The sequence below is a fragment of the Chelmon rostratus genome, chromosome 20 (genome assembly GCF_017976325.1).
Source record: "Chelmon rostratus isolate fCheRos1 chromosome 20, fCheRos1.pri, whole genome shotgun sequence".
NCBI classification, from domain to species: domain Eukaryota; kingdom Metazoa; phylum Chordata; class Actinopteri; order Chaetodontiformes; family Chaetodontidae; genus Chelmon; species Chelmon rostratus.
The window spans coordinates 8,463,774-8,474,580 of record NC_055677.1 but is presented as its reverse complement, the minus strand read 5'-3'; the positions used below and the strand labels follow the sequence as shown (position 1 = coordinate 8,474,580).

General features: G+C 42.3%; 1 protein-coding gene across 1 annotated transcript in view; it reads right to left on the bottom strand.

Annotated features, from left to right (window-relative positions):
• Positions 1 to 2,393: 2,393 nt before the first annotated feature.
• Positions 2,394 to 10,807, bottom strand: part of ptprn2 (protein tyrosine phosphatase receptor type N2) — a 123,445-nt gene continuing 115,031 nt past the window's right edge. The window contains exons 18-22 of the mRNA XM_041961624.1: positions 10,316 to 10,482; positions 7,955 to 8,008; positions 6,860 to 6,924; positions 4,615 to 4,688; positions 2,394 to 2,465 (exon numbers count right to left, since the gene is read on the bottom strand). Of these exons, the coding sequence (XP_041817558.1) occupies positions 2,394 to 2,465; positions 4,615 to 4,688; positions 6,860 to 6,924; positions 7,955 to 8,008; positions 10,316 to 10,482 (432 nt within the window). The remainder of the gene's footprint in view (positions 2,466 to 4,614; positions 4,689 to 6,859; positions 6,925 to 7,954; positions 8,009 to 10,315; positions 10,483 to 10,807) is intronic.

The window sequence follows — 10,807 nt, the reverse complement described above, 5'->3', positions numbered from 1 at the left end:
ACAGTTTGGTCTAATTGGTGTACGTTTAGTTTTAACTATGATTTAACCTGAACATAAACACACTCCCAAACTTCCTGTATGTGTGAGCAGATTGTCCTGGTGAAATAAAGCAAATTTAATTTATTGGATTAGTAATTGCATCCCCTGAGGAAGGTCATGAGACGTGGGTGAAAGCTCAGATGCCCATTAACATTTCCAAACACTGTTCAATGATCTTTTAATGATGCCGACTTTCAAAATGCTACTTTGGGGGTGAAAACCAATTTTCGTTCATATGCGAACTGGGGAAATCTGCTCCCTTTAATCGTCAAAGCGGTTGAAATGAATGCAAATGCACACGAATGCAGATGCAAGTATTGAACAGCAATGACGTATTTTTAAGCTATTTCTAAAGACATGAATCATGTAAGGCCCGTTAAGGTCACAAACCTCTTTTGGCCGGGACAGCTGCATTAAAAGTTGCAGACAAACCACTAAATCAGGTCTTAATATAAAATGATACTAAAATAAAGAAAAACAACACTGAAATAAGTAATGACTCTCCAACACCTACATCCTTCAGTAAATATTGATAAAACTGGACTTTTAGAGCGACTGAGGCTCCTCCGCTCTGTAATATTGCAAAAGGACCTCGGTGGCTGAAATACATGAGTGATTTCATTTCAAATCCCAGCCACTTTCTCCACTGACAGAGCTGGTGAACCAAACATTTCATCTGTACAAACCTGCGAGTCTCTCCCAGACACAAACCCTCAGGGAGCATGATACATCTTTTCTTTGTGACTTTACTAAGGCTACCGTTCAATCAAATGCCACTCGCTATAAGAGCTGTTTGTGTGTGTGTGTGTGTGTGTGTGTGTGTGTGTGTGTGAGAGAAACAACATTAAACACCAGACAGCCAAGCAAGTATAATCTGTTCTGATTTATTATCAACCTGAATGTTACTTTTCACACAAAATAAATAGTTCTCATTGAGGCTCTCAGTATACATTTCAGATAGTACTATATAGGAATTCATAAAGTCATTCATTGTCTCTACAATATATAGAGGGAATAATCTGTCATGTAGCACAAAATATCACAATATACCAGTGATGGAGGGACAAATAATAATAGAAGTTCTGCTTAAATATATCATATTGTTACTATCGATATATAGGAACTATCTCAGTTGGTATCTATTACATTTAATATTAACAGAGATGTTCATGTAACAAACAATTCATGGTGTAAAATGTCAGATTAATGCAATGAGGGATAAAAAAAACACCTGATATGTTGCAAGAATCATGACTGCGTGTGAGGCGCGTTAAGAATCTGCCGTTTAATACAGGAGTGAGATGCCTGGACCCAAAATACAACAATACACACACACACACTTCAACATGTGATGCTGAGTATATAGTGTTTGATTCAGATCACAGAGGAGAAGAAACATGTGAGGAGTTTTATTTCCAAAACGCTATCCAACACATCGACTCATTCAGGGGGATATAATCTGTACAATGTTAGGACTTTTACAGGCAGGAACTTCATGGACTTTACATGTTATTATTCTTAAAGTACTGCAGTCGAGAGCTGCAACGATTAGTCGATCTGCAGAAAATGAGCTGGCAACCGCTCTCACAAATTGCTTTGGCCATTTTTTAACCGTCTCTGGTTCCAGCCTCTCACATATGACAATATGCTGTTTTTTTCTTCATCATATGTGACAGTGAATTGAATATTTTAACTGTTAAGCAGAAAAATAAGCAGATTGAAGACGCTGCTGTGCCCTCTGAGAAATTCTAAATGCCATTTATTTTATTATTCTGTAACATTTCTTAGACTAATCAATAGAGAAAATAAACAGCATATTGATAAAATAATCCTCAGTTGCAGCCCGACTATAGTTTGCCAAAAGTCATTATTAAAAGTGTCTGTATCAGTTTTTTTGACGGCAGATAGCTGATTTTGGAACAAAATCTTCACTTGACATCACGTAAACAGCTCGTCAGTGGCACTAAAACGGTATGTTCAGGAACAACATCACAGTTATAGAGGACCAGGGTTCATATTGACAAAAAGTCTCGCAGTAGGAGGGCTGATCTAAGGTCCCACATCAGATCAGATCAGGCCCCACTGGTCCGCACTCGCTCCTGAATCGCTAAAAACGACACAGATCCCAGATCAACAGTCGTACTCTGAGGCGAAAATCTTTGCGAATACGGATCCAGGTGAGATATCTGGCACGACATTCATAAGTATACAGTATATATAGAGGTGAAGAGGAGGCAGAGACAGAAGAGAGAAACAGAGCGAGGAGAAGGGAGTGCGGAGAGAGATGTCAGTCTTGAGTGGGCAGAGGAAACCGGTGCTCAGCGAGCGAGAAGAAGGTGGGGGATGCGATGCCTTCACTGAGGAAGCGCTTTCAGGATGGCGTTCACCTCCTCTGCCACGGCTGTCAGCGCAAACTCAAACTGCTCCTGAGGAGGAGGAGGAGGAGGAAGAGATGCAGGGATAGAATGAAGGGAAGAGGGAAAGTTTTAGTGTGGAACAGCTCAGGAATGCCATTTCAGATTGATTGGCAACTGCGGCCTCCTCCTCCTCTTCCTCCCCTCTCTCCTGACCCTGCGCTGGACGCGTTTGGCCGCAGACTGGAGGTGAAGGTGAGCCGCTCTCTGAGCTTTCAGCCCGGGAGTGCACGAGCACCCGGCACCGCCATCGATCCAGCCAGGTGTGTCTTAAAATAAAGCTTTTGAGTCAAGCTGTCTCTCAGCTCTGTGTGTATGTGTGCATGTGTGTGTGTGTGTGTGCATTTGTTTGTGAATCCGACTCATAGTTTCCCCAGAGGAGCACAAAAGGGGCTGATTGATGTTTGCCCCATGGACCTGGTGTTTTTATTTTCCTCTCCTCTCCCCAGGCTGGAGGCCACGGGGTCCTCTCACAGAGAAAAAGTACGTAGGAGTTTGGAGGGAGCAGTCTTTAGATGTGTCAACACATAGCCTGCCATAGTCTGGCCTGAGGATAGGCTAAATCAATACGGAGGAGTCACTGGTGGCCGTGCCGCTCGCTTTGCAGTGGAGATTATGCGGAGTGATTAGGGTTTTCTATTTTTATGTGTTCTGATGTTGTGATAGGGCCAGAAAATACGGAGGTACATCCATCTATATCTACACTGCGCCTCTGTGCGCCTGTATCTAACCCCAAGTCGGGTTTAAAGCTCTGTGCATTAAAAACAGGCACTTTAAAAACCAGGTTCTGTGCGTGCTGTGCTGTTCACATTCACGCCACTGGGGGGAGATCAATCTCTGCTCGACACATTCGAGATGGATGGTTAGTGAGGAAGAAAACTGGTCACACATGCTGTAATTACTGCATGTTGATGTCTGTCAAAAGGAGTAACCAGAAAAAGAAGGGAAATAAATGTTCTTTTTATTTTTTTGCATGCTTTATCCAAAAGTGGCAACAGGCATCAGGAAGGAGAAAAAAAAATAAAGATAATTGGTTGTCCAATCCTTGAAACCTAACTCTAAATTTCATACCTCATTACAATCTAATTTCTGTGTAGACCCAGCATGAAGCCACAAAGTGGAATCAACAATACTCCAATATAATTTCACTTAGACTCGTCAGAAGAGAAAAGGAGAGAGCGCTTGAGAAGCTTTTCAGTGCTGAACAGAGCAGGGCTGTAAAAGCAGCATTAATGAACCATCTAGGAACAGTGGAGTCTGTTAGCAAGCAGCGTCCATAAATATTATCACCCACTGCTGCATGAGGTTTATCATTGTTATTATTATTATTATTATTATTCCTTCCAATTACAAGAGAGAAACAAAAGAGGCTAACTGGTGTCTGCATTAGTGGATGAGAGGAAATGCTTTAAATCAGTTCCTAAAATGTTATGATGCGAAGTGTCTGCGTGAGATAAACTGCTGAGGCCAAAGAATTGCATGGAATCGGCAGTTTTAGACAGGTAAACTGTGCAAAGATGAACAGGAAATAAAAGATTAGACAACTTTAAACAACGTATGTGATATTTGATCAATTTTTTCACTCATCTTTTAAGCAAATATACCAAATATGCCTCTCAAATGCGAGGTTTTGCAGCTTTTCTGTGCTCTATATTGTTATAAACTGATTTACGTTTGGTTTGAGACTGTTAGAGACAATAAGGCATTTAAAGACGTGGAGGAACTGACGGGTATTGTCTTTAGTATATTTTCACATTTTAAAACATGCTACATAAACATGGCACATTCCACAGTCTAGTTTAATTTGTTCAATGTTCAGTAACAATAATAACATTTTCTAGAATATTTGTTTAAGTGGTAGAAACAAAGAGAAGATCTTAAACTGCTGCAGCTTCTTGGAAACAAATTTCAGAACGGGAGATCTTGGTCAGTCTCTCTGTGTCTCGTGATAAACATGGAACAGTCAGTAATTATCATCCAAGACAATGTTGTTCTAATCCTGAAGCAGTTATCAATTACCACATCATTTCCCCTGATCCTGTGCACATGAAGTAGACAATCGTCTGTTTGAATGACTGCAACCCCCCCTCCCTCTCTCCCTGCTCCCCTTACTCCTCCTCCTGTCTCCCCCACCCCTCTAACTCAAAGCCGGGGACCTTACCTTTGTCTGGACCATGCCAGCTCTCTGGTCTCTCAAGTGCTCCAGGGTAGCGGCAATATCAATCTCTTTAGCACCTGCAACAGACCGAAAATTGGACTGAGTTCAAAGCAGCAGAGTAATCCAGCTCACATCTGTCAATCTCTCTTTATACTGGGCTCCCTTTGGAACAGCGCAGCGATTGAAAATTATTACATTCATCCCTCGAAAGACTTGGACGAGAGCCACAGACTGTTTCTCAATAAAATATGCAAGAGGATATTTTTGGGGTCTGGGAAATGTGCAATAATGCATTCAGAGACGCTAAGCGCTGCTTCTCTGTGAGAATCTTGTTCAAAAATTGGTTTAGATTATGTCCAACTATAAAGTCTGCTAAGAGCTTTTTTGATACACAATATCTGAGTGTGTTTGTGCTTGGGTGTGTGTATCTGACAATCAGCAAACTCTAATTAAATAGCCTTTGCAGCAGCCATACTGATGATTAACCTGTGCAACAGTTGCTCACCTTCAACAGTGATCAGCTGCTGTTGAGTTAAGTCTGTCTTCTGAGTTTCATTTTAATCTGGAAATCTTATTCTGCTTTCAGAGTTATGGATTTCGAGCCAGAGCTCATTTGGGAGAACACACAGAGACGGAGGAAGAGAACCAGGAGGGAGCCCCTGAACTCTCAAGATGTCTTTTTGAAAGTGAGGCAGAGAAAGGAAGCAAAAGAGATGGAGAACGAGTGGAAACGTATGTAAGTGTGTGGGTGAGAGAGAGAGAATAAAAAAAAGGGATTTAATGCAGCTGGACTACTCAAAGTGCTCCAATGCTCCGACAAGACTTTCATGTCTCAGAAGGGCTGGATTCCAAAGTAAAGCTGAAGAGAGGCTCTTCGACCAAAGGAAAAAAGCTTTGGAGAGTGAGATTATGTTCATTTTATACATTCGATTCTGGGGCAGGAAACAAAAGATTAAAAAGAGACCGGGTGGCACCTTTCATCACCGCTGACAACGGTGCATTCGTCACCGAGCCACATGAGCTCCATCAGGACGGGTCAGTCTTATTACTGTTTGACAGACTGCGCAGGGAGGGTCTGCACCAGTGGGGGTCATCCTCCTAACCTGCACTGAGGGGCTGGGATCGCAGGAGGAAGGCATGCAGGGAGTGAGGGTAAAGGGCGGAGGTCAAAGGGCGAAGGGCAGAGGGCAAGGCTGAGCTATGGAGGACTTTAAAGGTGACCTAAGGCAGCTTTTGGAAGAACCCAGGTCCTGTGCAACAATAGATGTCCACATCCAAGTGTGCTTGCATGTTAAGCTTGAAAAAGCTGGTTAATTTGTAATCCAGCTCACAAAAATATCTGTTTATTCACTCTTCAGCTACAACTCCTGCTTTGAGAGTCAAGCGTAGATCCTACAACTTATAATCAAAACTACCTTCAAAACATTCCTGTTTTACATGTAATGATATCCACACCCCCAACGACCCTGCTCAGGTGGCTTTTCTCGCCCAGTTGTTTTAAATTTATTTCGACTTGAGGATAATATTTTCTCCAGCAGACGTCCATAATGGTGCCAAGGCACTGGGATTTGTGACCAGCTGCAGATTATCTTCCCTGACTGTGTTTTTTGATTATGCATTGCAAACTGGGGGCCAACTGAAAGTCAAAAATCACAGAAAATAACATGCAAGAGCAACTGAACGAACAGATTTTTATCACCCTGGAGCTCTCAGGCAGTTTTAATTTCACATTTGTGTAAAACAGGACAAATAGAAGACGATATAAAGGGTGAAAGGAGGGTGCAAGCCTACCTGAGAATAATTCAATAATGAAATGAAATAAAATAAGCCCATTGTTCCCATTAAATATTAAATATTGATTCAAACCACTGGAGCAACATTTTCAAATTCTGGTTTCCAATGTATTTTGCCGTTAAACGTTTCATTTCCATGCATGTGCTATCTAAATTCATGTTGCAGTTGTGCTGCAGGTCAATATGGTGTGACGGTAGCTTAAATAGATAATTACTAATGTGGGTGCAGGTTTCTTTTTCATTTTCCCTCTCTGTGTTTTCTCTTTGTTCCACTTTCTCCACTCCTTCCAGCTCCCTCCGTGTCTGCCTCTGTCTTCGCTGCCTCTCCAGGCCTCAGAAAAGTCACCCTCTAATGCATCCCCAACACCCTCTGTGGAAAATGAGAGGCTTTAGCGTTGCCAGGGCAACACTTGAACGCAGGCAGAAAGAGTGAAAGGGAAGCCATTGATCGTTACCTTTAGCCATCCTATTGAGGACCATGTCAATCAGAATGTAAGTCCCACTCCTGCCAGCTCCATCACTGCAGAGAGTCGGAGAGAGAGGGGGAGATGGAGATCATTAAGGTGGCAGAGTGATGCTTTAATCTCAGAGTGTTTCTCTTATAAGGAAACAAATTGCTCATTTACATCTGCTGAGAGACTGTGGAGTATATTTAAACACAAATGAGTCGATGCATACAGATACACACTGCTCTGTCTGCTTAAAAGCCTGCTATTAACAGATAAAACAGAATACTCAAATGGAAGAAATCAATAATAATCCTTAATATTCTTATGAAAATGCCTGAACAGATCTGAATATTTGATGCTTCGATAAATGTGACGATGTTAAACCTTTGCACACGAGCGCATGTGTGGTCTCGAGACTTGCTCGGCTATTGGGGAGAGGGGAATGGTTTCTGAGGCACACTGGGGACAAAGGCTTTTAAATGAATGCACCTCAGGAGCAGAGGAGAGGTTGAGAGGCCAGGGGCGGTTCGAGAACAGCTTTTGGAGAGCCTTGCTTTTCCATTACTCCAGAGATAGTCTTATGAAAAGCCTCCCTTTGTGCCCGCCGGCCATTCAACGGCTCTGCATGTTAATTGCAAACAAGGCGTGCACATCTCTCTAATAAAGGCAAGGCCAATAAAACAGGAGAGCAGGCCTGAGCACCACTGCTTCATTAATCCACTGCTAGACACTCAGTCCGCACAGTTCCCTCAGAGGGAGAGCGGGCAGCCTGGCCCCACGCATGACTTAACAGGATGTGACTATTAAAAGTGGTCAGACAGATACCTGGTGTTTAATACAAACCAATCAAGGCCAGTTAACTAACTCAACCAAATGGGAAATGGAAGTGTCTCTGGCCGAGCGTCTTTGTGCCACACCATTTCCATAAAGACACAGCCAGTGGAATAAACAGGAGCTCCAGTGGACCCAGATAGAGTAAATGGACTGAGCGGGTTTAAAATAAACAGCCTCTCCCCTCCAACACACGGGCCACGACAAACAAACGCTATCCCAATTCAGCAGAGTCAGCCACAGTCACAAGGTTCAAATAGTTATACTTGCCTGCAGTGAACGATTATCGGGCAAGATCGACCCCTGTAGCACTTGTTAACCTTTCTGCAATAAAAAAAAAAGAGAAAATTGGATGTTATTGCGAGCTAGACGGCAAGTTGTTTTAAATGCACAGGCTGCTAAATTACACTCTGGACACAAATGATTTCTGCTGAATAATAGCAGCGATAATTAAAGACTTCTGGCGCTGTGGTCAGGATGGAATTAATGACAGCAATAATCAGAGGAACAAGCAGAATCCACAGAGATGCACCCTCCTGTCAATCAATCACTTTAATTTGAGGACGGAGGAAGAAATCCGTGTCGCACCACCTAAACAAACTGAGCATCATCATTTCAAACAGCATTATTGTGACATGTGGGGCTGATGGATGTGGCGGTGTGATGTTGTGATTGCCGACCGCCAACGCATTAACCCCGGCCAATTATGAATGTTACACACCACAGGCACGGTGAAGGCCAACAAGCCTTTTCACACCCCGCTGTTGCCATGGAAACTGACTACACTGAGAGCCTCCGTGTCCTTCCATTTCCCTCGTTTCTCACCTTTCAACAACAACGTGAAAAATAAATGTCTGAATATCTCATCAAATCTTCAGTTTTTCTCGTCTATCTGGTGTTTTTGTTACTTTTAACTGGACTTATCATCCATTATTATTAGAAATAAATAGAAAATATAGCATAAAGCAGACTACATGAATATAATATCATATAAATGGAAGCGTCAGTTGTACTGTAGTACTTCTGCTACTACTTATAGTAATAATAATGTGTCGTAGCTTATAATTACATCTTATTGCTAAATATACTAAAAGACATTGGATTTATACAAAGATTTTCTTGCTATGTATGACGTCTGAATTGCATTTCCATTGCTTTCTGCTGTTTTAACCTCTGTTTTTGGATTTTGTATGCTTGTAGATTTTTAATGTATTTGGGCCTTAAGAGCTACAACTGTGAACTGCACTTCCCATGTGTACTTCAAAGCACAGCTGTGCTCTATTTGATGTCAGTATGGGCTTTGGCATTTCTTTTTGCCACGATGTCGGCTTGGCTTTTTCTTTTACATACATGCACTGAACATTTAGCTACTTTAAGTAAACCACTGCTTATTTTGCAGGAGGATGGTTTTTGATATTTTTGTGTATGTTCAAGATCAGATTACTTTACATTCAATGCACATCTTTTACATTTTAAGTATATATGTATATATCAGGAAAATCAGAATATCTCCTTAGTTAAAGAGTGTACAGAGGTGTTTGGAGTTCCCATGCAAGCCAGAGGAAGGAGCCGTGAGACGGGGAGAGGGGAGACAGAGAGTCAGGAGTGAGAGAAAGACAGTTTGTGCACAGGCCTGGCTGAGGAGACACAGTTTCCAATGATCACTTTTGTGACTATGCAACTGGGCTCATATTACTAGCTGCAACATCACAAAAATGACACTGGCAACCGCAAAATACCGAGTTGGCCGAAACCGTGAAAACCGTGAGTGAGCAGTACATCGTGTGGATCTGAGACCTCTGACTCACATAATCAGAGAGCTTTAGATTCCCAATAACCTACAGCAGCATTAATGGGGTTACATCAAGGCAATCTAGTCAACAGCAAAGGAAAACTTATGTATGTAATGAAAACACAGCTCAAACCTGCACACCAATATCATCAATAAATAGAACATCAAGCTACACCCAGTTTATTTTAAAAAACAACAACCAAAAAGAAACAGCATCAACTCTGTGAGGAAAGGATGACATGATAGCACTGCACATCCTCTTTTTTTTCTCTCTCATCTGCATTACAAACTGAAGGGACAGACTTCCATCCACAAATCAGATGCATCTATTCTCATTTGGAGGGCTTTCCCTATCCCTCTGGTTCTCCCTGAGGAGCTATTGCTACTCTTCTGCCAGAACACATTATATGGAGAACACAGTGAGGTTATTCAGTCACTGGCGTTCCCCCTCTCCCGTGTTTTTAGTGAGACAGCTCTCATTTAATTGGGTGTTTGAATTAGTTTTTTTTTTCTTTCTTTTTTCTTTTCTTCCCAAGCCAAGCCAGGCAGTGCAGGGCTGTTAATTTGCTGCATCACATGTGCTGGAGGGAGGTGAGGGAAATAGGCCCAGGATGAAAGGGATAGCACAGAAACACAGTCCTTATTAGAACAACCGTTCTCTAGGACACCAAAAGGTAGAGGGGCAAAAAGGAGACGGACCAGAGAGGCGCTGACAGAACACAGAATATAAGATGATTAAGAACAAGCTCAGGAAAAAGGCCAGTTGTAAAGGTGGGAATCTGCCAGAAATCCACTGAGCTCCAGTGTCTGAGGCCGACCTGCAGCATCCTTCACCCTACCTGCGGAAGTCTAACAGGGTCCTGGCCGAGCTGGGGATCCCGCGGTCCATCCAGGACAGGAAGTGGAACTGGGTGACGGTACGCGTCTCGTTTGTCTGCAGGTTCTTTAGGTAGAAGCTGCGCACCAGGAAGTCCTCACACCAGATGTGCTCTGACACTAAGTTGACCTAAAATTAGAAAAAGGAATAAGAAAAGGATGATATTCAGTTAATTAATCACAAGCCAGCAATCATAACTAGAAATTCATTCATAACCATGCAACAACCTGCAGGAATAGACTTGAGGTAGCTTTTGCACCCAACGACTTACTCCTTGTGGTATCTAACCATGCAAATATCTTAGGTTCCTTAACTAGCTCTGTAATGTGGTCTAGCAAATTCTTCTTGCTGAGAGAGAAACTATGAGGAGGAAGGAGGACTTTTTCTCTTGCACATTTTTTTTAATCTTACATGGGAGCTTGGGAGTGTTAAAAACAAATGACTACATGTGCAG